This window comes from Prenolepis imparis, unplaced genomic scaffold (genome assembly GCF_030444845.1).
Source record: "Prenolepis imparis isolate NDT839.2.m4 unplaced genomic scaffold, iyPreImpa1.0 SCAF_14, whole genome shotgun sequence".
NCBI classification, from domain to species: Eukaryota; Metazoa; Arthropoda; class Insecta; order Hymenoptera; family Formicidae; genus Prenolepis; species Prenolepis imparis.
The window spans coordinates 1,928,712-1,956,651 of record NW_028141172.1 but is presented as its reverse complement, the minus strand read 5'-3'; the positions used below and the strand labels follow the sequence as shown (position 1 = coordinate 1,956,651).

Genomic DNA, 27,940 nt, shown 5'->3' with positions numbered 1-27,940 from the left:
TTACAATTTAAAAAGAAATGACTAATGTCATTAAACTTTACATCTTTAGATGCGCATATTACGAGAAACGTAGAAAGATCAGTGCGCACGTGTTCTCGGTATCAAGTCACGCGATAAGATCAATTGTTTGACAGATGCCGGCTATATAAATTGTCCGCCGTCGTCGGCGGATGAACAACAGACGAAAGTCGAGCCGGTGTAATATCGGTTCTCTTCTGGTCCGAAGAAGGAGACATGCAACATGCGTGGAGAAAAGAGACGAACCTATCATCCCTTCCACGTTAAATTGTCCGCCAATCCTGACGGGCATCCGAAATCCTTGTTCTTTCCCGATGATCGAGCGGAGCGAGCGCAATCCTGTTCTTCTCGTCGGCAGGATAAGAGTTCGTCTCGTCTCGTCGCTTCGCGTCAATAGATCGATTCTCAAGGACCCGCAATAGACTTGAGAGATACATAAGAAAATATATATTATTCATATATATAAATTACATTTATAATACATATATACGTGTATGTATATATTATTCTTATGTCAGTGACCGCTCGCGAAAAGTCATCTTGAACCAGCTGATATCGATTTATTGATCGGGATATCGCGCGTGAAGATGGAGAACAATAATAAATCAAAGGGCGGCCGCAGAGGAAACAATCGGAGGAGAAGCGGCGGCAACAAGGAGAACAATAAGCGCGAGATCGAGAGGATGAGGAAGTCGAGGAGCGAGGAATCCATCGTGTGGTCTTATCCCACGTCCGACAACGAAAGCAGGACGGATGTGGACCAGGAGACGTCCCTCGATCTGGAAAATTTCGACAACGGTGAGAAATGCTTTGTTCCTCTCTTTAATTGCGCGCAATTTGCGTCTTAATCGCTCGCGATATACATATATTGATACGTCGCGTTGTAAGTAAAAATATTCCAGTCTCTTCCGAAATGATACGAGAGCACGTCGAAAGATGAGAGATAGTGTGTATGTGTATGTATGTACATACATGTATGTCGTGTGTTTATTTCGGACAATAACTTTGCCATGGATACGGTTACACGGTGTTTATCATTAGTGTGTGTATCGTATATGCAAACAAAAGTGTAACTGTACGTTTCCTTAAATAGATCAATTCATATTCAATTAAGATTATGTAGTTAGTTTTTTGTTCGTTATTTTTTAAATATATTTTATATTTAAAAATAATTTTTTATATTTACTTTATATTTTTTTCATTAAAATTGCATTTATATATCACTCTCGAAATATTGCAATTTTACATCACATATCATACTGTGAAGCAATCCAGATTTAATAAAAATAATGTCAATAGTAATTGTCTTATTACTGAAAAAAACTTGTTCTTTTCTCAATCAAAACGATACAATTTTATTATATTAATCTACATTAAAATATGATACTAAAATATTTTCGAAGATAAATGTTACATATGTATTTATATCTGGATCGCGAAATTTTTTTTGGAAGAGAATCAAAATATATCTTGTTCCTAATAAATTTATCTCACTTCTCTTAATCTAACATCTGTGTCTTTAATAATGCGCAGGAAGCGAGAATAATCCAAAGGCCTCGCTCATGTGTCCCGCGTTACGCCGACAATTGCAGACGCACAAAAACGTTCTTCGGCTTCTGCACGAATATAAATTAGCCTCGACGCAGATAAACGGCCAGAGGATCCTCAGCATACAGCCGATCCGATGGACCGGGCCGACGCCCGGTATCGATTGCGAGATCTTTGTCGGCCGCATCCCGAAGACGATCTACGAGGACACCTTGTACCCGCTGTTCAAGACGATCGGCGAGGTCTTCCAGATACGGCTGATGGTCGACATGGCCGAGTTGACGAGAGGCTACTGCTTCATCATGTACACGAATCCGCAGGATGCGGGACGCGCCATCGTCCAGCTGGATCAATTCGAGATCTCGCCGGGCAAGAAGATACGGGTCTTGGCAAGCGTCAACAAGTGCAAGCTCTACATTGGTCCATTGCCGTGGTACATCGCGTCGGAGGAGGTTGTCAGAGTAAGTTCTTTTGTTTGTTATTTTTTTAAATATTTATTTCATATTTTTTTATATTTTTTAATATTTTTTCTAATATCTCGTATTTTTAGCCGGAGCTTATATTTTGACACGTGAGATTATTTATTAAAATTTGTATTTTTTCTGCTTACTTTTGTCATTTTTTTTCGCGTTAAATATATTATAATATTGAGAGCTTAATTTAGAAAAAAATATTTTTTTCCCTCTGCTACTCTTCTCTTTCTTGTTTATTTTTTATTATTATTAAAATGTTTGAATCTTTCTTTTTTTTTTCGTATGCGACCAGGTGATCTACGCATCAGCATGGGATATCGAATATGTGTCCATTTATCGATTTCCGAATCACGACGCGGCTTACGCTATAGTTTCCTTTAAATCGCATCGAAACGCAGCTTTGGCGAGACGAAAATTGAGACCCGAAAAACTTTTCAAGTGCAACGAAGTACACGTGGAATGGGCGCGTGTCGATTGGAATCCTTCTAATGTGGTGAGTGGACAATTTTTATTTTTTTTCTTGGTTTTTCCTAGGAACACATCAGATTTTTCAACGATTGAAATTGAAGCACTAAAATTTAAATTCTATTTCTGGCCATTTCTTTTTTATTACAGAAAATTAATAATTTTATTTGTAAAAGAAACACATAATATAATTTTTTAAATAATTATTTTAACTTTCTTAAAATTATATTTTTAAAAGCATAAATCTTTTTGTATAACGCTGCTTCAATTAAAATCGAAACTAAACGAAGAGAGTCGGTAGCAATTATAATTTTTCGATATTCGTGAAAACGAGAGATTTACTCAAATTATATATATTACATTTATTTATTCATATAATGTTTATGAAATTTACAAGAGTCTTGTTTTTTTTATTATGCTAATTTTTTTATTATTATTTATTATGTCATATTGGAATGCGTGTAATTGATATACAGAGATTAGATGAGACCAACATGAATGAAATGTTTAAGATACAAATATTTTTAATGCAACCTTAAACTTTGATTGACGCTTTTATTACGCTAAGATCGTAGCTGAAAAGTTAATGACACGTGATTTCATTGAATAATATTTTAATATTTCAAATTGCCTGATTATCGACGGAATTTAGCGGCTCCTTTGAAGTAGTTTCACGCGATTTTCGTCACGAGGCGCTCCTTTTATCATTCTCATTCATTTCCATTCGGTCAGATTCGGCCAGACTCGGCGATATCGATCAGCCACATCAGCTGGTCGACGTAGTTTCATTCATGCGGTCGCGTCGGATAGTTCTTTCACTCCGCGAATTTCTCTCTCAATCGCACGATGAGTGTTTCGAAAGTGCAGAACAGCGATTATTGCGATTATCGCAGTCCTCTATCGACTCGATACGCCTCCAAGGAGATGCGGTACAATTTCAGTGACCAAAATAAATTCAGCACGTGGCGCAAGCTCTGGATCTATCTGGCCAAGGCTGAAATGGTATGTGCGATAAAAAAAGTACACGATTCATTCACCGGTATTATTTGTTTGTATTTTACATTATTGACATTATGCATTCCTTACGAATATAATCTTATATTTGAATCTTACGTTCTTCAGACTCTTGTGAAGAGTATATGATGAATATAAGATGAAAAGAAACTCTCTTTATATTGATTCTATGATTACAATCTATATTTATATCCGATCAAAATTAGATACGTGATTTAGAAAATTTCCAAGACACGTTTCGTCTTCGAAATCGTTCTCTAGAATTTTTTATAAATGAGAGATTTTTATGAAAAATATGAATATATGAAATAATAAATAATATATGAATATAAAAAATATTTTGGATAGAAAAATTCTCTCTACTTATCTATGACAAATAAATATATGGCAATGTGCTTTGCAAGAAGATTATGAAATTGTTTTTAACGCATTTATATTGCCTCACATCTTATCGATTTATGATATTTCGAAAACATGTTATCTGGTCCACGAAGGTTATTCGAAACGTCATCTTAAGACGAAAGATCTTAGCGTAAAATAGCTCAAGAGAAAAAAAAGATTATAATTATTATAATAAATAGATTATATAATAGATTATAATTAATTATCCAATGAGGAATATATTAATATGCATTTATACAATTTTCAACTCCATTACAAGAACTTCAAAAAAATTCGATAAGGTCGATTAAGAAATGTATAATTCTCACTTGATCAAAAGATGTCGAAAGATATCAAAAGTTTAAAGAAACAATAAAGTGCGCATTCCAATATGACATTACTTTATAATCTTGTTTACAGTCCTCGTTTTATAACAAAAAAAAATATATAAAACATTTGACGAACTGTTTTCTCGTGATGCTTGAACTCTCTTCGTATTCTGGTGATTATTTACAACAATATAATTGGTTTGCACCGACATCAATTAATAGATATCAATTAACTTGAAAGTAGTTTCTCTTTTCATATCACATTTATTTTATTATTATAAACATAAACGATACAAAAAATAATATATGGATTAATCTTTGTATTGTCTGATTAGAATATTTTTAAAAAATCACAATATATTCAAAAAAGAAAATCCAAAAAAATTGTGATGTCTTTCGAAGACATTCTTTAGAGATATCTTTTAAATTTTGTGTTATCTCGAGATTGATAAACATCGGTGCAGCCAGACCTACATCATATTGTCTGGGCAAAATTTAACTTTTCTCCCCGAACTTGGAATATTCGTATTATCAGTACGAAGATCGTGGCACGGTAGACGATAAGGGCGACGTGCACATTGTCCGAAAGTACTTGCAACCTAAGAAGACGCCTATGTCATCGTTGACTCCGACGCAGAGCGAGCTTAATCATTGCCAGAAGCAACTTCCGCCAATCTGCCCGCCGTCGTCACCCGGTTTCAATCAAGGCAACGATCAAGGCAACCCCGTCAAATCTAATCGGAACTCGAGAAATACTCGTTACGCCACTATGCTAAGCATGTCGGCGACCTTGGACGACGATCTGTCATCGCGCAACGAAAAGATTGAGACGCTGACAGATATCAATGACAATAACGTGCAGTTCCCGAACGTTGCCAAGGATCAGCAGAAGAGCGATGTCATTAACGCGGCGGACAGCTTCCGGAACTTCGACATGTGGAATTCTAATCTGGTCTCCCAGTTGTCGGGCTCGTCCGCAAACTCCGGCAGCTCGAAGGAATCGAACACGACGTGCGAGTCGGAGAACGACGCGAGATATTCGTTGCCGAAAACACTGTCTCTCAATAGGGGTATCGGCAATCGACAGCCGAACAGTGTCCCGAATTATCGCCACCCGTGTCAGAACTATCGCTCTTGCGGCAAGACGATCGATCAGAATCAGCTGATCGGCGACGCCATCCCGTATCAAGTCGTACCGCATCGGAATCCCGCGTCGTGCTACGTCCTCCTGCAACCTCATCAGAATTATTTGTATCCGAAAGACGCGATCATTAATTATCCGCAGCCCTCGTTCGTCAATCGTCTTCCCGACGAGCTGACCGGCGTGCCTTTGTTCGCAAATCCCGATTGCCGATCGTCTAATTTCTGGTACAACCAGCCGGGATCCGCGATGGACAAGGAAAATTTCATCGACGGCGACTTCCGGCGCGAGGGAGTTTTAGCGAAGCCGGAAGCTGACAACACCGCGTCCGGCTATATTCCAAATTATTCGCCGAACATCGTGTTGAATTTTACGCCGATCTACGCGTCGGAGAACAACGGAACGACGCCGTATCTTGTCTCGTTCGACGCGATAAACGACGAGAAACGTCCTAGACCGATCTTGAAGCAGACGACGACCGGTCGCGCTTGGTTGTGATTCGGATTTTTCTTTCCTCCTACCTTTTTCTTTTTCTTTTGAAGATCGCTTTACGCAGATTTTAAAAAACGACGCTAGAGATACCAAAGAAGGCGTTTTTACGTTTTACTTCGCGCACTTAACGGGGGATAATTATATTAGGATATTTCTCTTTTTTTTATCGATGCTGCCAAAGATTCGCATGTAAGTAGCGTAAGGATCTATTTTACGCGTTGCTTAAGAGCTCGATCTAGTTTCTTCTTAGTTTAATAACTCGTTTTATATAAAGAGTTATATTATTTATTATTTTAATGATGCAATCTAGTACTAGCATTTTTTTGAAACCGCGTATAAAATCGTTGGTATAGATTTATTTTTTTTTTCTTTTTTTTTCTTTTAATGCGCATGATCTCGTTTAGTAAAACGACAGATTTATATATCGGATTAAGTTTCATGTGCGTTGCTGCGAACGTACTTACTATATACTTATTTAGGGGAGGTAAAATAGGAGCCCTGATCTGAGTATTATTTCAACAATCGCGTGGTTTTTTAAGAGATCTCTCAGATTTTTTATCGTTATATTTTTATTTTTTATCGTCACGCGTTCGGGGCGAGAAGAAAGTTCTGGAGAACGCGTTATATCAGAAATTATGCAATATTATATTCGAAATCGTTCTATATATATATATATTTTAACGATACAAGACTGCACAAAAATATAAAAATGAGAGTAAAAATAATGGAAAGTGTGGCGCTACACATTACGACATTACAGCTGATTACAGGACGGAAATTGGTATCATGTTACAAAAGAAGGTACGAATCATGTGTTCCCCCGATATTATCTTACATTAAGTTACAGTTAATAATCAACAAATGCGATCTCCCTCTCTCGTACTCCATTCTTAGCATTTACGCGAAAGAAGGAAAACGAATATACGTTTTATTTCTTATCGCTGTTCCTAATGACTTATTATATTATTATATTGTAAGGAATGAATTTTTAAGACAATCACGATATATCGACGCTTCCGCAATATCTACTCTATCGACGTGATATCTGTAATTGTGTACGCACAATGTAATTGCGACGCGTTTACATGGAGGATGGAGAAGAAGCCGCCGTCTGTCTCTGCGATTGACCGCATTTCGGACATGCGTCCGGTTTCAATTTAATATTCTGCGAATAGAAAATATATTTTTGATCGATCATTTTCATTATCGGACAGACAGATCGGCATTTCTTAACACTTACGGTTTTGACGCCTCGCGGACGAAAAGATAATCGACAATTGGCACACCGTAGCTTCTTCAGGTCCTTGATTTCGAGCCTGCTCGTTATCTAAAAAAATCATCGACAAAGAGAATATTTCTTTTTTTTTTAAAGCAAATCGAGTACTTAAAAAATTTGCTCTTTCATCTATCAATTTAACTACCAAAGAGAGAATCTTTATTGTTTCGTTTGCGCACGATTTCATACGTAAATCTGTTTTAGCCAGACGTTTGTAACACAAGGAAGAATTTTTTCCGTCCAAAGTTTAAATAATAATTTTTATCATACACATAAATTGTAGGATATATTTACCTTGTCTGACGGAGCGCAGAACTCGCAGAAGTATTTTCCCTTTTTGTCTTTGAAGATGATGCAGCTGTTTGCCGAAGTTGGTGTTGAACTCTGAAAATATATGCAATTGACAATGAGTGAGAAATTTTCAGAATATAACGAAGCCATCGCGTTCTGAAGTCACCTGAAGTCGCTTGCAGTGCGAACAAATGTCCTTCGTTTGGTGCTCGATCGATTCAACACGTTCGTCCTAGAATAAGATAAGATCGTGATATTCTGTTGTAATGTATTTTTTAGGATTTAATATAATTCTACGTTTTTTTTTTCTTTTTAATACTTTTTGGACAGCCGGGCTAACAAATGTCCTCGATGTTGCTGCTGACACGGAATTTTCGTCTGATATATCTCTAAAATAATAGTTGAAATTATTTTTATATTTATAATGTATATTTATATAGTATATTCATTATCGTGTATTTACGAGAGTTCTCGCTTGCTTACGCGTCTCTGATTGGGTCGATCTTGTTCGATTTCAGATGCAAGTATGTTTTAGGCTTCATCCTGCTGCTGACGAGCGGCGAAATCAACGTAGAAATTCTAAAAGAAAAACGATCCCAAATTATAGTATTTATTTTCTTAGACATTGCAACGACAATCGATTCAGCTGTGCAATACGTACAACAGCTAAATCGATAAGTCGTGTCGCCTTGAAGACGACACGTTCGCTTACATTTGATGCCTCGGCGATCCCTTCAGGTGCGACACGCTTCCTTCATCTAACGCGCGCGTAAACTGATAACAGGTTGTAATTCGGCGCTCCTCTGCTCCTCCCCCTTTACTTCTTTCAATTCCGCCGTTGTGTTCAACTCCTTCGACCAGCTCCTCTTTCCCTTCCTTCGTGCTCTCTACGTTCCTTCTCTTTCCGTCGATGGTCTCGATGATCATCTCTTCGATTGTCGCGGGCTCCTCGCCTTTAGCGAGCATCGTAATTATCTCTTTCGTCAACTCTTGATCGGATTGGCTTGATGGATTTCCATCTCTCTTTATCTCTGTTGTGTCGACTTTTGGCTCATTGTCAGATCTGAAATTAATTATATTTATATATGTGTACGGTCTAATTAATTATATTTATAATTAATCCAATTAATGTCATGAATAATATATATATATATATATATATATATATATATATATATATATATAACAAATATAACAACTTTTTTAATATTGGAAATTACAATTTAGATTATATATCTACTATAAGTAAATTGTCAAATTATAATTTAGACCATAAGTCTAAATTGTTATTTCCAATATTTAAATTGAGACAATTGTATTTGTTATATTTTATAAATATCTTCGATGGAACACACTCGTGTAATTATATTCAGGAATTTTTAGATAAACTTGCAACGCGCGTACGCGGGATTTACTGAGTTATTCGATGATGTCAGCATCTTATCCGGTTTCATGTAGATGGAAGCGAGATTAAGTCTCGTGACAGTTTGCGTGATTCCAGTCTTTAATTTTGTTGGATTATTGGTGGTTCCGGACTTAAAATCTTTGACAATTAATATAAACAATTATGCACACTACAAGGATACCGCGAGAGATTCAGGATCAGATTTATATACATATAATATATATAAAGAATAAAACGGCTTGAAAAATTTATCTTTTATCTTTTTCGGGAATAGTACTGCAATCCTAAAAAAAATTATATCGATATATCAGAGTTATAAATCATATATATACATATATCTCTTTTTCTATATATATATACGCGCGCGAAGCGAAGTTACATTATTCTTTGGTAAGATCTCAAAAATTGCAACGCATGCATAAAAATATATTAATGCAATTAATTATTGCAATGCATAAAAATTCAAGAGAACAAAAAATAGAATTTTCTACAAGAATCTTCCATTAGACTCGCGCATACACATCCATTACATTGCACGTGTCGCGCGAGACTGGACTAGACTGTCTGAACTGGATTGACCGTAAGACGCTGAGTAGCGGTGTCTGTGTCACCACCTGACGGCGAAACCTAGCTTCACAGCCAAGAACGACCGGACCAGCGAAAACATCTCTCTCTTTCTGTCCTTTCCATTAGACGTGCGTCCCATACGTCCACGACGCTGCACGTCTCTCGCGAGACTAATCCCCACCACCGACGCAAGATTCTGCGCAGTGGTGTCGCCAACTCAACTTCGCAGCCAAGGCTGAACTAGACTCGACGAAAGCATCTCTCTCTTTCTATCCTTTCCATTCAGAATAGCGCATCCCACACGTCCACCACGCTGCGCGCCTCGCGCGAGACTGATCCTCATGCGATATATCGCAGCTACGACACTGATGATCAGTCTCGCGCGAGCCGCGCAGCGTGGTGGACGCGTGGGGACGTGTGAGTCTAATGAAAGCGTAGAGCGTAGGTAATTTGATCAAGATTCTTGTAGAAAATTCTATTTTTTTGTTCGCATTCTGTTAAAGATGTAAATATTGAGTTTTTATACATTGTATAATTAATATATTTTTGTATGCATTGCAATTTTTAAGATTTTAGATAAAAGAATAATACAACTTCGCTTCGCACGCGTTATATTCGGTTAGATTAAACGATTAAACAAAATGAGAAAAATTATATATATTGGGATTGTAACAAAATAATTAAGACAGAGATAAAAGCTATTCCCGAAAAAAATGTCAGAGATTTCTGACCCTGAACGATAAGAATTTAACACAGTTTCGTATATCAGATTTACTCGTAACCTGCTGTGTCGCCTCACTCGTGGACGTTTTATTGGTTTTTGAAACCGCTCGAACCGGTGATTCCTTACGTTGTAATGATAATTGTCGAGATTGTTGCTGCAGCTGCTTCGGCTGTTGCGTCTGTTGCGTCTGCGGTGCAGTTCCCGTTGCGCATTTGCATCTGCGAGAGGAGAGATCGGGTTGAATAATATACGTACGTTAGAAATCGCTCGTACAAATTTACCCGGGACAACACGGCATGCCGTGCATTCCTCCGCGGATGAATTGCACGATGGCCGGATAGGAGGACAATTGGGACGGATTGTGGGAATAATGTCCTTCCTCGGTGACGGGTGACGCGGCGGTTTGCAAAATTTGATGGCAAAATTCGCATTTGTTGTACGTCTGCATCGGCGTTTCTTTCACGACCGTCCTCGGGGTCTGATTAAAAAAAAAAAAAATACACGCACATACAGAGAATTTCAATGATAGTACAAAAGCTAATAATTATTACGCAAATTAGTCTGATCAATCATGTATATATCTTTAAAAATTTCGATTGTTCTTTGTTTTTTCCTTTTCAATCAAGACATCAGAGTTTTCAAAGGGAATTTTTTTCGAGTAAAGAACTCGCGCTAGAATTAGCTCTTCTGTCAATGAATGGATGCTCGGGTACCCAAAGCAATTTCAAAAATGTGTCAGAATTTTTTCCGGCTATTGGCTCATTAGTTGATACTCGTATATTGACGAAAAGGTGAAAAATTATGCGTTGACAGAAGGGTTAATAAAATCACAAATCGAGCTCTCTCACTTGACTCTCCATGGCGGATGTCTCGCGCGGTTCCGTCTGGATTTGGGCGATGCTGAGATTGCAGAAGGACGGTGAGACGCAGGTGGGACGATCGATGTATTCCCTTCTTCGAGGGTATTCGACCTTACGGTAACTGTGATCGGGCGTCATGGCGGCTTTCAATTCGACGGGTACCCTGACGTCGCTCAGACTGGTCGTTACGTCTTGCTTCATTATCTGTACATTTGCGTTCGAGAGACATTAATTAGAACACAAAATATATTCAATTAAATAATTCAATTAAATACGCGTAAAATTCTTCCATGCTCTATTATGGATTAAATAGATAGAATTTTATATTAGATAGAAATCTTCCTCCGCTCACTTTGACATCGAATGGGTTCAGTTCTTCGTTTCTGTGACAATTAAGCAAATGTTCCACTCCTTCGTTATTGCAACATTGTTTGCAGACGGAGCATTTTCTCTTCCAAAATCTACAGAAAACGTAACATTATGTCTTCCGCGTCTCTTGACGCAGATTCGAGAATAAATGAATAATCGCGAGACTCACGCGAGTATCATCGTGAAGTCGAGCAAGAAGAGTACCGCTGCCATTAAACAAAGTATCACTGTTCCCAGTTGCACGCTGAGTTTCGTATAGTCGTAAAAAATTAGTAAAATTCCGGCGATGCAGAAAAATAAGAAGCCGAGCAAGGAGAACACGCACATCTGCGTAATAATTTTTTACAAAGGAAAATTATATAATCTTGCATACGCGATATATGTGAAATATATAGGGTTTTCGACGAGCATTTTGAGAAAGATAAATTATAAAGAAAAGTTCCAAAATAAAATTTCCAAGTAGTACTAATTTTCGTTGAGACAATTCAGCGAAAATTAGAAATTTAAACGTACCCTTTAACGTACAAAATTACCGGAATAATGTGCAGGGCGCTGCCGGCAAGGTGGCTGATCAGCTCGACAGCCAAAATGAAGATGTAGACGCCTGAAAAGACGATCAAGAAAGTGCAGGCCAGAAAGCTTATCGGTACGGGTTCCATAGCGATCATGTAGATCGTGAATGCTAACACCAACAACACCGTGAACTGTTTCCGAAGGAAAAGATTTTAGAGGGCGAGACGAGATTAATCGATCTTAATTTCAATGTATTTTTTTCTGATTAATGTGTGTGTGGATTGAAAAATGTAATAATATTAGATACGCACAAATTCAAATATTCTCAGCGGCTTAATCATAATTGATACACATCTGTTTGGCCTGTGCTGCCGAGGCACAGCCTGTTTGTGCTTTGCCTCTTTGCTCCTTGCCATTCTTGCTCTTTTATAGATTATTTTATATATTAACGTATTACATAACGTAAAACAAATACTTTATTTAAAACTTTTGACAGTTATACGAAGATACGTCGTGTATTTTTGTTTCTACGATCGAGATCGTTATGTCACGGAAAGACCAACTTCGTGTATATTTGTTTTTTTTCCCCCCATTTTTATTTGTGAATTTGATCCAAGGAAAATAGGTAAAGATGAGAGAGCGAAAAATAACATAGATGAGAGAAGAAATATTTTTTATTTCGCTTAAAAGAGAGTAGCTTCAAGATTTGTGTATTAAATATTTTGTAGAAATAAATGCTCTTTGAATATACAAAATCTACTGGACGGATTCACACGCGAATAGATGATATGTACTTTGCACGAATGGCAACGAAATTTTTGCAAATTGCGATTGTACACGCAATCGTTGCGATTTTTCGCGTTTGGTCTCTTGTCTTACATAATATATTATCTACGAATCTATTACATTAACACTAATTTTTCTAACAATAACGATATACACGATATGTTGCTTATATGCTATACTATGGTGATGATTATATAATACTATTATTAAGTTTTTTAAATACGGGGGATCTTGCTTGTCAATTGATTTACGTTATTATTAAAAAAAAAAAAATTATAATTTATTCTACCATTTTTCCTCGAAGCAGATAATATCCGTTAAAATTCGTGATAATACGCAATATTTTTTTTCTTTTAAATTTGTTAATTAAATATCTTTTTGAAGGGATTTCTGTATGAAATATTAAGATTATTTTGGACTTTGTTAGTTAGCATTTTTTGTGAGGCAAATTTCGGAAAACTGGTGAAGTCAATCGTAATGAATTTTAAAAAGAAATTGAAGATCTGTTGTTTTTTTTCTTCAAATGTAAATTATTCGTAATTTTGGCGAGTCCCTCGACTCCTTTGGACCGTCAGATCTTTTACGAAACCTTTGATATATATTCACGAATATCTTATTACGGCGATAATTTCCGCGACAAATACTACCGCGTTGACGAACGTAAATACGGCCGCGGATATAAGCATGTCCATGTACTGTTTGCTAGGATGTATCTCATTGTTGTACACGTAATAGTTAGGACCGTTCATCTGACGCCAATTGTGGACCATGAGGCCTCCGGCTACCACGTGCATAAACGCGCCCACGGACGCAAACATTAGCAGCTGCAACAATCAAAATTAAGTGTCGATTAGATTCGCGATTCTCGGTTCGTCGCGTGAATAGAATCACGCAACAATCGGCTATTTTTAATTTTTAATTATCACGGAAACGAATGAAGACACACGATATATCATTACATGTAGCATTATACATTTGAAATGCCATCAGTTCAATTTATAGCTTTTGATGACTCTTAGTATTTCATTAATTTATTTAATTATAATTTCGTTGCACAGAGGAAGAATGAATATTTTTTATTTCCAGTTTAAAATTAACGCGACGAGACCTTTGACATTAATTCCAGATCAAATTACATATTTCATTGCATATATAAAAAAGTGACTCATTATTGTTTATCGTCGCGTTTATTACTACGTAATATATCAAGATATATTTTCCCAAGGTTGTTTGTTAAGATCTTGGGCTGGCGTCGCATCATCATCAATCACGCATCGTAATAAGATACGTATTATATGTGGAATTTGCACAGTTGAAAAAGTTCTCGTTCGCATGATTTACAGGCTGATATACATCTCGACCGATTCGCTTCGATTCCGATAAGTTTGCACGCGCGTCTCGCGTTTATTCGAAATGACACATATTTTCATTCGAAAACACATTCTTCGGTTTAGTATTATGTATATATTATAAGACGAGAAATGTGTAGCGAGCCTCGCGTAACGAGGCCTTGATGCGTCCGCTAATTAACGCATACGTCGTCGCTGCGTCCATAATGACTCAGCTGTACAAATGAACTAGGCGTATCTAGTTGCGGCCAGCACACGTAGCTTCTACCATAAGAATAACATAACAAGGATGACAGCGCATTGGCTATTAATCTCTATTGAATACTTGCAGAAGATGGACAAAGTATAACTTTTTAAAGAATAATCTACTATATATATTTTTAAATAATTTTTCGAATCATTTTTTCATTGATATTCACTCCTCTCTGTCAAAATTTATTCCTGTGACAATTTCTCTTTATTAAAAAAAAGAAAAATATTCAACTAATGAATCATAAATAGTTTTTCAGCTTTACAGTTTCTATGATTAATTCGAAATCGATATTTTTTTCTTATCAAAAATAGTTAAACATTAATGGTTGTAAAGATTATATCCTTGTATATGTGTAATCTTTTGTCTTATACCCTGCGCAAGCAAGGTTGTACAAAGTACAAGTGCGCATTTACGTTCTTCGTAAGGAAAATTAGAGACAGAAAATGTGTCGCAGAAAGAAAGAAAGGGAGAGAGAAAGTTTGAAACTAATTTTCATTTAAATTTTAGCGTTAGATTCATAATATGTCGCATTACCGTTCTTTTGGGCACGCGATCGCCGAGCATGTGGCTGATGATGAAGAGCGCATTGATGAGAATATAGCCGGCGACCGTAACGTAAATAGTGGCGGCATCGTCCAGCTTGAATCGCGGCCTGTTGAAGCTTCGCTGGAACGAGTTCATCGGATCGACCGCCAGACCGATCGCAAAAATGGCCACAATCTGCATCGTGAAGAAGGCATTACGTAAAATGTTTACTGCCTACGACGCTTGAATGTCGCGAAGCGACAGGTTTGCATCGTGAAACCGAGATAGGAACACTATCGTCCCAGTTAATGCGAATCGAGATACATACAAGTTAACTCTTCGTCAGCAAACTGGGTCTTTTATGTTCTAGACTTTCCAAAAATCCAAAAAAATTCTGGATTATTTGTTAGTAACTCTATTACAATATCCAATAGATTTTAAAGCCGAATATTGAACCCAATTGTTTATACAAAGCGAAATTTGAATAAAATGAAAAATTGCTTGTGCCTTAAAAGACCCAGATTGTTGACGGAGAGTTGAGTCGCGCAGAGTTGATAAAATTTCCTGTATCAAAAGAAAAAACACGAAACAAAATTCTCTCTTTCCTTATCTTGTTCGATTAATTCAAGATATACTCGCCACTTCGATTATTTTGATGACGACCGAAAGATGACTCAGGATCTTGTGTTTGGGGGCCGGGCGTTGACTCTGTTGATCTTCGTCCGCCATTCTGACTCTACGATGCTTTCCCCTTCTGTCACCCAGTTTGAAGGATTTTCAACCGCGAGATTCGATGACGATCGATCTTTTCTTTCTCGCGTGCACGCAACCCCTCTTAGGCAGTCTTAGTCGACCCTAAAACCAGAAATGCGATAGACATCGCGCGTAGGGGAGACCTCATGTAAATCGGAGGGTTGAACCCGAGGAAAGCGACTCACGTGACGAAACAAACGAAAGACTGAAGCGAAATTATTCGAGCGGCAAAATAAAGATTTTCTTCAATTTTGTGATTTCACTCTTCCTAGTATATTCACGCATAATTCTGGTCGTAAAATCTATTACGAGGAAGGTCGTATATTTTTCTTTCGAAATGAGGTATAAATTCCAAGGAGAACAAATGTTTCATCGCTTTGTCTTATAAGTGTCGTAATTCTTTTTTTTTTTTTTTTTTTTCAAGGAAATGAATACGCAATTATACCTAAATAGGCCTCAAGTAGTACGTCGACTAACAAATACTCCGTCCATTGAATCACCTGACACGCGTCCCTGTCCACGTGTGTTGTCGCACCGTCACCTCTCTCTCACTTCAACGCACCACACTTTACTACAAGAACGTAACGAACGAAGAGTACAAGTTGCAGATCGTCGTAGATTATACCGTATATTCTATCTATTTTATTTCTACCCCCCTTCGAGAAAGTAGACCGGGGTTCGGAGGCACTTTCCCTCCGCTTGTTTTTCTATTTTTTCCAAACACAAACTAGTTGACGCATAACAAGGTTGGGTTGACTCATCCCAAAGGGAAACCGTGCCGCACGTTGCAGCGGCGCAGCTCGAACTGAAACGCAGAACGTATTACGGTATCGTATACGCGACACTTACGAGCTTTATGATTCTCGCGCAAGCGAAGTACGGACTTGGAGGTCCCGAGTGCGCGAGCGAGCAAACAAGTCAGGCCTAGGTATATTCGAAGACGAGAGGAATCGATGCTCCGATATACCAAAGGCACCTAGGCCTTAGGTTTCGTAATCGGGGCTTTCACTCATTCAGTGGCCACGAAACTTTCAACAAAAATCTTATTAATCCCATATCTATGATTGCAGGAGAGAGATATATGTCCCTCCTTTTTTAATTCCCTAGATATCGAGCTCGATGAAGAATAGGAATTAAACGATGTCATACTTCTCTTCAAAGGTGTTGCCTCTGCCTGCGACAAGAAAACGTATCGAGGTCGGGCTCTTTCACGCACGATAGCGTTTGACATCGCCAGATTTCCGGTCGCGTTTTTTTCCTGTTCTGTATATTGTTAACGTGTCACGGACACGCGCGAAGTGTCCGTGTTATGCGTGTTGCGTGCACGCCCTATTGCGTCATCGATTAAATGACACGTAATAACGGTGCATTACGGAGTCAGTCGTCGAAGGACAGCTCTTGCAGCTTCTTCCTGCAACAGGTTGACTTAATAGACGAGGAAGAAAGTTTGCAGCGGAAGATCTTTCAATTTTCAATTTAATTTTTAACAAAGTATATTATTTGATTTATTAAAAAAAAAACAAAGAAAAATGCAATGTAAAAAAAATCTTTAATCCAGAGACATTTGCCTTCCGCGTTTCAATTAATAATTCGGCTTAACCGAATTATTAAATTAACTTAATTATTGAATTGACGTAATCAATTATTGAATTAACTTGATTAAATTTTGACTTGAAAATTTTGAAATTTCATTTTATTTATCGTTTAATTAATTACGTTTGCGTTATTTTTAAAGAATTCCCGATGAAAACTTCCGCGGGAACGACTTCCCTCGCTCGCGACACAGCACGTTCGATCCTATTTCACGGCGTTATTTTGACGTCGCGGTATGGTGCAAGGACACATCGTAATTCCGCAGATTGCATTGCCTACCTTGTGTGTATTGAAAAGGCTCGCTATCGTATTACACGCAAATGCGCGCGCGCACTTATTACGTTTCACGTAATTATGGCAACGCGATTATTTTTAACTCGCGACTAGTAGTAGGTCTACCGGACTGCAATTAATGGACTTTTAATGCTCTAGCTCTGAATACGATAAAAGTACAACTTCCCGATTGTAGGACGAGATTGTGGGACGCACAGTGCACTGATTATTATACCACCGCATTTTATTATTAATCTAATTGTGACAAGAGAGAAAACATTATTTAATATTATATTATATTAATTTATTATATTAATATGAAATTTAATTAATATTATATTTTTAATATTAATATAATTATTTAATATTATGAATATTATTATTAACCCTTTGTCAGCAATCTGGGTTTTTTACGGCACAGGCAAATTTCAATTTTTTCCAAATTGCTATTTAAATTTTGCTTTGTATAAAAGTATAATAAACAATTGGGTTTAATATTTGATTTTAAAATCCATTGGATATTGTAATAGAGATATTAACAGATAATTCATAATTTTTTTGGATTTTTTGAAAGTCTAGAACATAAAAATAATATAGAGTGAACTTAAAAGATCCAGTTTGCTGATGGTGTTAGTATAGAAAAAATAATTGCAGACGGAAGATTAATATACTTTATTAGAAGAAAATTGATTGACTCGATTAATTAAATTCAAAAATAAATCAAGATAAACAATTTCATTGTGTTGTATTTTATTGACACTATAATATCTTGTATTAAAAATTAATATATTTAGAAAATCGTATTTATATATCGAAGATGTTAAACTATCATCGAGGATGAAACATTAAAGTAATTAATATGAAATTGAATTAGATTCTGCGCGCGTTCGCGAGTTATTAAATTCTTTATGAATTTTCCGTCTCGTTCAATGCGCAAGAAAGTTCATTACACAGAAAGCACGCGACTTTACTTCACCTGTATGCAGTTTCTATATACAGTGCTATACTTGGCTTTAACCAACATTGTCAGAAACGAATCGTCATATCGATCCGCAAATGTTGTACGACGACGACGTTAGCTTGCAATCTTTCACTTTTCATATCGCGATATTTCTGAGTATCTATGTCAACTCTCGTCCTCGATGAAACATTTACGCAGCTTACATGACAATTATTTTTCGTCTCTATACAAAGGCTTACATATTTCTCCTCCGCCGACAGTAGAGAAAAGAATGTTATATTTTTATCGCGTTGACTTATTTTCCAGACATCTCGAGCTCTGATTATTTCTAGTAATCGATATATATTTTTTCTTTTTGCTAAAAAAAAATACGATTTTTGCAGAGAGGGGAAAAAATATCTCTCTACTCACGTCTAGAACCACAAATTATTCTAATGAAGTCTTTCCCCCCTCCTTGCATGAGTACTCATGCCTATTCAAGCGCGAATAATCTACTTGTCCTGTTATTATTATTATTCCAGCTTTATACCTTAGCAAAATTAAGCGTGACCTCTGCGCGATTAACGTGATTATGTTATATACGACTCGTGGGTGGATGTACAATCGTGTCGGTCATCCGCGACGATCGCCGGGTCAAATAGATTAATTGATGCGGTAGGACGGGGTATCTTAGTAGGGCCTGGTATGATGGAATCATCCGGTGGAACGTCGTCGTGGAACACGAATCAACGTTTATTTCGAGAAGGGCCGTCTCGCAAACGTTTCTACAATCGCGCTTTCTACATTTTCTCCTTCGCAGAGACCGAGAGCGTCGGTTAAACAAAAGGGGTCACACGCATAATTATCGCCCGATACGTATTATCGGTCGTTCGAGAAGGTGCGAGAGGGAGAAGCCAGACATGGAGGAAAAAAATTTCACAGCGGCGTCGCAAATGCGATTTTTTTTAAAACTCGACCTCTTTGTTTTAAAATCAGGAGAACGATTTACGGTAAGACGTGAATAATAAAAATGGATTGGAAGTATTGATTCTCTCTTATATATACATATGTAAAAAATATATTTTATAAATCAGTTTGATATTAATTTTTTGTGAGAAATTTTGTTGGGAGACATGTGTTTTTGATATGGAGGTGTCGATGTACGAATAAATATGTATAAAAATGTATAATGAAGAGAGACTCCTCTTAATGTTTGAAGAAGGAGATTAATTGCATAAGATTATTTGCATTTCCTACAAAGGAAAAAGACTCGCCGTACTAAAATATGACTAATAATATTCGGAAATGTAGAAATAATTGGCGATTAATTTAACACTATAAACTTTTGCGATACTCGTTAGTTTTTGGACGTGAGTTGATTTTGATGGAGTGAAACGGAGGGAAATTATTATTAAATATCATCGCTGTTGTCATCGACGTTATCTTGTAATAGTTTTTCTCTTATGCCTCAAATTCGCCTTTAGCGTAATGGAGGAAACTCAATATGAGATCCACCAGATAAGTTGCACCTTCTAAGACGCATAACGAGCCCACAGCAAGGCCGATCTGAAATCATTCAATTTTTTCGGTTAATAATTCGGGAAATTATTTCTACAGATGATTAAAATTAAAATATGTATATATGTCTAATGTATATTAAATTAATTTTTGTAAATTTATATTCTTTTCACTTGTGTAAAAAATAATTCTCTTGTTATATAGTTGAGAAAACTTATATCTGTATTCTTTGATTTTTTAAATAGCTTTTATTATAGATTTTTTTATTATAGATTTTTTATTATAGATTTTTCTCCACTTGTTCAAAATTCGACTTACCTGCCTCTCTGGTGCATCATATACGAATTTTTGTTCAGGCTGGTAACCGTGCCAATAGTGCAGAGCTGTTCCACCTACAGCTACAAACATGAAGGTTCCGACGAAATTCATGATGATTTCCTGTAGAAAAGAATTGCATTTGTTTCGATCAAATCATTTCAAAATTTTTAGATCTGTATCTTTTTGAACGGATTAAAAAAAATTGGAGATTTCACGTTTATAAGAAAGTTTTTAAATGAAGAGAAAAAAAATTGCCGTCTTCTGGTATATATTCTATGTGTTTAAAATTCTTTTGATATTATAATTCTCTTGTGATAGTTTTTTAGTGTAATTTGTAATTAGTTAATTGAAATTGTCCGTCGACGTACGAGTACTTACAACAAGAGTCTTTTTCTGCTGGGTATTTCCGAAGCAGTAGCTGACGAGCACGACACTCGTGTAGATGAAGAAGCCGACGAAGACGCCGGAAGCGACGATTTCAGCATCGGGATTTTTGTCCTCGTTCAAATTCCATGTTCCACCTACACCCAAAAATTCTCCGCCATATCCTGTCCGATACAGGATCAGAATAATGAGGTTGAGAACCTGCAAATCGACAAATCGTGAGAATATATTTGTACGTAAAGTGATACAAAAATTTATGCAATAAAAGTAAGGCAATATATTTATCAAAGTTTAGAATAAATTTTCTACAAACTATCTATTTTTAAATATCGAATAAGTTTAAGAAAATTAAGCTTGAAGAAGATAAATAAATAATAAGAGTTTATTTTACATTTAATTCTAAAAGTCGTATTTATGTAATAAAATTTCTATTTAATAACTTTTAATAAAAATTTTATTTGATAAAACTTTTTTTATTGTGTTTCAACAAATAATTAATTTCGAAAATTTGACGATCGAAGAAAAACGAAATCTAGTATAATCTTATTATCATTATAAAAGTTTTCTGGGACACTCATAGAGAGAGAGAGTTTCATGCAAGCAACGTAGCGTATCGCTTACTAAACATGCTTTATCACGAACCGATAAGGGCAGTCGAAATGAATCATATGCGTTTCTCAGGAATGTCCCTTGAATGACTGTATTTATGATGATTTTCCGCTCACGCCTTTTCACGATTGAAATCATTGACCGCAAACCCGTGTTCATTGAACAATTTGCTAATTACAATATACGATACGAGTCAAGCTAAATAAAGTTTTTTTACACGATACTTAGTTTTGTTACATTAACCAATTACATTATATTAAAATAACCACTCTGATATATTTTATTTAATATTCAACTTTACAATTATGTTTCCTGAAAGAAGTTGATTTTTCTTTTCGCGAAAGATTTAATTAAACGTCTTTCTTCGTAATTTTTTAACATTTAATATTAAACAGTTTCGTAATTAATTGTAAGTCAAAGTTTTAACAAAATAATAGCCACTTAAAATTAAATAAGAAGATAAAAAGTAGTTTTTTTTTTGCTCCAAATTGAGCAAAGAAAATATCATGATCTTCAGACACTCTGTAAAACTATCTTCCCCTCTCCCCACAGATATACACACTTCTCACGATTACAACATGAAAGCCAAAATATTATCGTCTCACCAACTTTAACACTTTGATCACTATACTCGCAATAGTCTCCAGGGACACCATGCTTGCAATAAACTTGGTCTCCAACACCTTTCGCCGTGAAAATGAACGAACAAACTGAAATTCGTTATCGGGCGCTTCCCGAAGCGGAGAACCAAGCCCTCTTTATCTAATCAGATGATACAGAGTATCGTTGAAACGAGGATAAGAATCATAGAGGATCAACGCACATGCGCGATCTCTTATCGAGAGATAATTTTAAATTGGCTTCTACATCGAGCTTCTCGTTCATTTTTAGAGCAGAGCGAGATCCCTATAAATAATGGAACCGATCAGAAATATTTATCAGCAACAACGATGTTTCAGGAGCTCGGTCTGGCCATCAAGCCGCAGCAGATTGCCGAGATGGAGGCACACGTGGACGACATCGACTTTGAAGCCGTCGCCAAGGAAGAAAGGGCGACGAGACACGACGTGATGGCGCATGTTCACGTTTTTGGCGAACAGTGTCCACTGGCTGCACCCATCATCCACCTCGGCGCAACCAGCTGCTATGTAGGCGATAATACGGTAATAATATATATGTTTAATTAATCTTAGTACTAGGATATCGCCTAGAACTGGAGATACGACATATTTATAAAAAACCATGTCTGAATTTTAATTAAATTTCTTTTAAAATTAATAGAGTCAACTAATTAATATTGTTTCCTTGCAAAGGACCTCCTGATCCTGCGCCAAGGCTTCGACATACTGCTCCCAAAACTGGCCAGCGTAATTCGGCATCTCGCCAAGTTTGCTCTCGAGTACCGCAGCTTGCCTACTTTGGGTTTCACTCATCTTCAACCTGCGCAGCTGACAACAGTTGGGAAGAGGGCGACGCTTTGGCTGCAGGACTTGCTGATGGACGAAAGAGCCATCCGTCGCGCTAGAAACGATCTCAAATTCCGCGGAGTCAAGGGCACTACTGGTACCCAAGCGTCTTTCCTTCAGCTGTTCAATGGTTAATTTTTACTTTATTTCATTAAAAAAATTAATTATGAGAACACATAGGCTCGAAATTTATTTTTTCTTCTTAGACGATCTCGAATAAAAAATGTTATCTAAATATAAATCCAGTTTTTTTCTAATAATGATAATGTTAATAGGCGATGCGGAAAAGGTGAAGCGATTAGATGATCTTGTCACTAAGACGGCTGGTTTCGAAAAGCATTATTCCGTTACCGGACAGACGTACAGCAGAAAAGTCGATATAGAGTGCTTGAACGTCTTGAGTTCACTCGGCGCGACCGTTCACAAGGTGAGCCGAAAATTGATGCTTATCTCTGTCGAAGAATGAAATATCCATATCTTTCTTACAAAAATTATCCTGTGTGGTCTCCAATTAATTTGTCTTTTTTTTTTAAATTTTCTTCAGATCTGCACGGACATTCGTCTTCTCGCGAACATGAAAGAGATCGAAGAGCCCTTTGAGAGTACTCAGATAGGTTCAAGCGCGATGCCTTACAAGCGTAACCCGATGCGCTCCGAGAGATGCTGCAGCGTGGCACGTCACCTGATGACTCTGGTGAACAACGTCCTTCAGACCGCGGCGACCCAGTGGATGGAACGAACGTTGGACGACTCGGCGAATCGTCGCCTCACCTTGGCGGAGGCCTTCCTGTCGGCCGACACGATCCTGATGACTCTCCAGAACATCACCGAGGGCTTGGTCGTTTACCCCAAAGTCATCGCCAGGCATGTGGCGCAAGAGTTGCCCTTCATGTCCACGGAGAATGTGATAATGGCCATGGTGAAGACCGGCGGCGACAGACAGGTATATGACACACTTTCTCTCTTTCTCTCTTTTTTTTCAGCATGTTTATATTGGATCAAAATTCTAAAATATTTTTTATAGCATTAATAATTCAAATTCTTTTATGAATTCTTGTTGTAGGTTTGCCACGAAAAGATTCGCGTGTTATCGCACGAAGCCGGAGCGCAGGTGAAGCAGCACGGCTTGGATAACGATCTGGTTGATAGGATCGAGAAAGATCCATACTTTGCGCCGATCTTATTTCAGTTGGATGCTTTGCTGGACCCGGCGACCTTCGTCGGCAGGGCGCCCGAGCAAGTCGTCGAGTTCCTCGAAGAGGAAGTGTATCCTATACTTGAAAATTACGAAGGACAAGAAAGTGAGACTGTCGAACTCAATATTTGATCTTCGAAGAAGCAATTTAATAGTTTTGTAAAAATCTCTTTCAGTGTTTTTTCCAGAGAAATCTATACATATGTGATATCAGATTATATCATTTAGAGTGAAGAGTGTGATTGGCTTTTCGCCGGAATATTTTTTTTAGGAAATTGTAAAATTATATGCGTATACACAATTTTATTCATATTGTTAACATTTCTTACATTGATAAAATAATTCGTAAAAAAATAAATCGCACTGTTCACCATAGATGCGCGCACGCGTTCTCTTGTCGTCTTATAATCGCTATCTTTCCTCTTTCGTTACTATAAAATCTTTTTCTCTTTATTTTTTATTTTTTTTTTTTTTACCAATTTTACGATTCTTCTCTCCGACGTAACTACTGTAACTGCAAATGATTGTGACATTTATTATATAATAGAAACAGAATGAGAAAGATAGAAAGAAAAATAGAAACAGATCGATAGACAAGATAGATAGATAAATAGGTAAATAGATAAAGACGAAAAAAGAAATAGACATGTACAGATTAAATCGGAAGTAGAAAATGAAAACTGAAATAAAAAATAAAACTAAAATAAAAAATAAAAAACTGAAAAGAAAAAAATATATTACATTTATAAGAGAAAAAGAGTACAAAAAGAAGTTCGGCAAAAAAGCGTGTAAGCTCGGTAGGAAAGAGAGATTAAAAGAAGATATAAAAATAATGAGGTTAAGACAGAGAAATGATAGAAACAAGAGAAAACAGCAAGAGAGTAAAAATATGATAATTTTAATAATAGAATATTTTTAAAGAGAAGTATTGTAAAAGAAAGCACGAAAAAGATAGATGAAAAAGAAAATATGAAACAAGGAGAAATAAAATTTATAACACAGGCAGTAGAGGTAAGAATTGAGAAGAAGAACAATTTCTCAAAAGAGAAGACAGCGGCAGAAACATTAGAGAACAATTAAGACTAGAGAAAGTATTTTAGAGACATAAATAATCAAAGAAAATATAGAAAGAAAAATGCGCGTAAGTTGAAGGGAGAAAGTTGATCTGTAATTGCGTTAATTTATAATAAGGAGAAAAATAAGTCGAGAAAAGCGAGGAGAAAGTTAGTGTAAAGAAGAAAATGCTAGAAAGCAAAATGGAAGAAGTAACAGACGGATGTAAATAGAAAAACTGAAAAAGTCTGTTAATTTACAAAATGCTTAGAAATTTGTTTTTACTTCTTGCTTAAAAATTATTCGATCAATGAAATTTTGAAAAACGGAGAGAAACAGTTATCACAAAATATTCAATTTATCGCGAAGAGTTCTAGAATCACGAATTACAAATCTTATTTCGGCACACAAGAGAACTCTTTAAGTGAAATAACGTCGATATTCGTAACAGTACTTGGATTTTGCAAAAGCGTTTTAATTTTTTTCAGATGTCTTCATATGTATGTGGATAAAGATTTGAGAATTTGTCAATTCAAGAGCCTGACATTATCGTTAATTATCGCTTAATTTTTCAATCTGCAACATTTGATAAAAAGATTTATTTATTTTTCAAAAGATTCCTCACTTGTGAGATGAGAGATAATCTCAAAGAATTCGATGTTCTTTATTGGTCACGTATATAAAGTAACCATTTTTAAACAGAAAATTCTAATTTAGTCAAATATTCCTACATCGATATATCACGGATTTTCGTTATACTTTAATTTCGCTTTTTGCATAATAATGATCAGCCTGCCATTGAAGATTTAAACGCTCCAGCTTATCTTTTGTAAACGCGATGACCCGTAAAGGTAGCCCCGTCGACGATCTTCCCGGACTCGACGAAGACGGCAAGCTGATCACCGGTTTCGACGTCCAACAGGACCAGATTGCTTCCTCCGCCCGGACCAGCGCTGACAATTGTTCTCCAGCTATCGGACTTGTTCAGTTTGCGTTTCAATGTCAACCGCAGGTCCGGGCCACCGTACCCGGCGAAGCTGAATTGGTAGAGACCTGGACAATGCGTGGTGAAGATGCCTGTCTCCGCCGCGTAGCCGACTCCTTTGTCCACCAGAGTTTCGGCGAGAACGAGTTTAGCTTCCTGCGTGACATTTACATATATTACTTTCTATATATAAATGCGTACAAGAATGATAAAATTTTAGATTACACTCTCTACTCGGAGTTTAAGATCATCGGATCAGCTGTTTCCTCTTTTCGCGACGATTAATATTTATTTGGGTCTCTGAACTGGTTAAAGTACTGGTAATCTACTAATTTGGAGATTTTTATTCTCTTGCATAATAGCTACTTAAATTTCAGCTTGTTTAATTTTATTAATCGCGATGCTGATGACTTACATTCACCGAGCCTTGAGTGGCGGAGAAGGCGACGACTCCGGCGCAATCGGCGGCGGTCGCCAACTTCTTGGAGCCGATCGTAGTGATGCCAGGATTTTCCGGTGGATCTGGTACCGCTGCATCGGTCAACGCGACCACTGCCAATATCAGCACCGCCCACACCACCCTATTCAAATACAAATGAGTAAGTGCATATATTTGTCAGCGCATTGAATATGACTCTGTACTGACTATACTGATTTGACTCTAGTAAACCCAACGAGCTAAAAAAATATTCTTTAATATCTGAAAAAGGGACGACTAATTTAATTTCGTATATACGAAGTTCTGATTTTCACGATTGTCGATTTAAGGTGAGAAAAATCGAGCGTTCCTCTTTGAAATTAAACGAAACAAACATAACATAAGGCGCCTATGTGTGGTCAAGAAGAGATAATACGTTGTTGCGTAAGGCGTTACGTGGACGTGTGAAGAAAATTTTTTACGCTCATGTATTGTACGCTTCTTTTTGCTCGACTCCACGTTTAATCGCTAGTCGACCATTCCCGATAAAGTTCAGTCGGTTAGAGTTCTACTTTCACTGCTTGCGGCTACTTCTCGACCAAGGTATATCCAGGTTCGTCTCTTCTCTGCGCGGACGTCTTTTATTCTACTCTCTCGTTTCTTGCTTCGTAAAATTATCGTTAAAAAGTTTTATGTATAAATAATCTTTATCATATTATCCATATTTACAAATTAAATATGCAAGTTTGCACAATTGCGATCGAATGGCGTTAAAGTTTGAGGAGCTGCTTCGACGCTGCTTCGGACAATGGAGGATAAAACTTCTATCTATAAGAAAATGATATGAGGAAATTTAACTCTCGCTCTAAGCGAAATAAAATATTCTGCGATACGATACGCGCGATCTCAAAGCTAAAAGTTGACCCATTGATTATCAGAGACAGACACATCGCTCAGTCATATTTTCAACTTCGCGTTAAGTGTTTATAATATATCGGGAATATTTGTGGAATTCTAATAAGCAGATAATTTGCATTGATTGATTGATAGCCGGAACTGCAGCGAAGCCGGTCGCAAGGTCGACGATTATCGCGTTTTTATTATTGTATTTATGTAATGTGACAAAGAAAGATCGATTAGCACTTTACTACGATGTTATTGCAATCCTCTCCTCTCGAGTACGTTCACATGCAAATCAGAAACTACGCAGTTTACAAAATATGTTTATTTTCGCTACTAGAATAAATAACATCAGAATACTCCATCAACTATATTTATAATTAGAGCTTAATTTTTCTTTCTAAAATAATATACAAAAAAAAGATTTTTTTAAACTTAATTTATATTTATTAAAAGAAGAGTCTAATTAATTAACTTTTTTGGAAATTATCTACATGGTTGTAGGAGAAATTTTTCCTAAATTTTTGGATAATGCCTGGTAAAATCGAGTGTTAATTATATAATAATAAGATGATACATGTATAAAAAAAACTTACATGATGGTAAAAAGTGGTGTGGCAGCAACGGGTTCCCCGCTAGATCAAGCTGATCCTTTCGTGTTACAGACAACGAATCCGGGACCTACGCAGATCCCGGTACGCTTTTATATCACCTCCTGGCCCGAACTAACGAGTCCCACGTCGATGCTAGCCTTTT

General features: G+C 36.8%; 6 protein-coding genes across 7 annotated transcripts; 2 read left to right on the top strand and 4 right to left on the bottom strand.

Moving 5' to 3' along the window:
* Positions 1-193: 193 nt before the first annotated feature.
* Positions 194-6,169, top strand: LOC145945503 (uncharacterized). The gene is made up of 4 exons (XM_083054560.1): positions 194-816; positions 1,552-2,027; positions 2,332-2,532; positions 4,764-6,169. Exons 1-4 carry the CDS (start codon positions 606-608, stop codon positions 5,865-5,867), a joined length of 1,992 nt encoding a protein of 663 aa, XP_082910686.1. The 5' UTR covers positions 194-605; the 3' UTR covers positions 5,868-6,169.
* On the top strand, positions 3,262-24,561 carry Adsl (adenylosuccinate lyase). Its single transcript, XM_083054561.1, has 6 exons — positions 3,262-3,506; positions 22,127-22,330; positions 22,481-22,763; positions 22,909-23,060; positions 23,178-23,576; positions 23,697-24,561. The coding sequence occupies exons 1-6, from the start codon at positions 3,351-3,353 to the stop codon at positions 23,958-23,960; spliced, it is 1,458 nt and encodes a 485-aa protein (XP_082910687.1). The 5' UTR covers positions 3,262-3,350; the 3' UTR covers positions 23,961-24,561.
* LOC145945521 (uncharacterized) lies at positions 6,886-12,282 on the bottom strand. The gene is made up of 15 exons (XM_083054583.1): positions 12,178-12,282; positions 11,887-12,057; positions 11,523-11,680; positions 11,337-11,445; positions 10,973-11,188; positions 10,406-10,602; positions 10,176-10,342; positions 8,833-8,995; positions 8,141-8,491; positions 7,912-8,007; positions 7,748-7,817; positions 7,595-7,660; positions 7,432-7,521; positions 7,102-7,188; positions 6,886-7,026 (listed from the first exon to the last, which is right to left on the bottom strand). The coding sequence occupies exons 1-15, from the start codon at positions 12,280-12,282 to the stop codon at positions 6,943-6,945; spliced, it is 2,130 nt and encodes a 709-aa protein (XP_082910709.1). The 3' UTR covers positions 6,886-6,942.
* On the bottom strand, positions 12,523-16,351 carry LOC145945506 (uncharacterized). Of its 2 annotated transcripts, none has more exons than XM_083054562.1 (4): positions 15,978-16,351; positions 15,419-15,634; positions 14,789-14,974; positions 12,523-13,476 (listed from the first exon to the last, which is right to left on the bottom strand). In XM_083054562.1, exons 2-4 carry the CDS (start codon positions 15,506-15,508, stop codon positions 13,255-13,257), a joined length of 498 nt encoding a protein of 165 aa, XP_082910688.1. In that variant the 5' UTR covers positions 15,509-15,634; positions 15,978-16,351; the 3' UTR covers positions 12,523-13,254. The 2 variants fall into 2 exon arrangements, with proteins under 2 accessions (XP_082910688.1, XP_082910689.1); XM_083054563.1 differs by lacking the exon at positions 15,978-16,351 and adding an exon at positions 15,718-15,919.
* Positions 18,130-21,931, bottom strand: Ssk (smooth septate junction protein snakeskin). The gene is made up of 4 exons (XM_083054565.1): positions 21,773-21,931; positions 20,553-20,759; positions 20,175-20,294; positions 18,130-19,904 (listed from the first exon to the last, which is right to left on the bottom strand). Exons 1-4 carry the CDS (start codon positions 21,821-21,823, stop codon positions 19,800-19,802), a joined length of 483 nt encoding a protein of 160 aa, XP_082910691.1. The 5' UTR covers positions 21,824-21,931; the 3' UTR covers positions 18,130-19,799.
* On the bottom strand, positions 24,112-27,940 carry C1q-vp (C1q-like venom protein). Its single transcript, XM_083054564.1, has 3 exons — positions 27,781-27,940; positions 26,282-26,447; positions 24,112-26,022 (listed from the first exon to the last, which is right to left on the bottom strand). Coding segments are annotated over exons 1-3 (489 nt in total). The 5' UTR covers positions 27,783-27,940; the 3' UTR covers positions 24,112-25,701.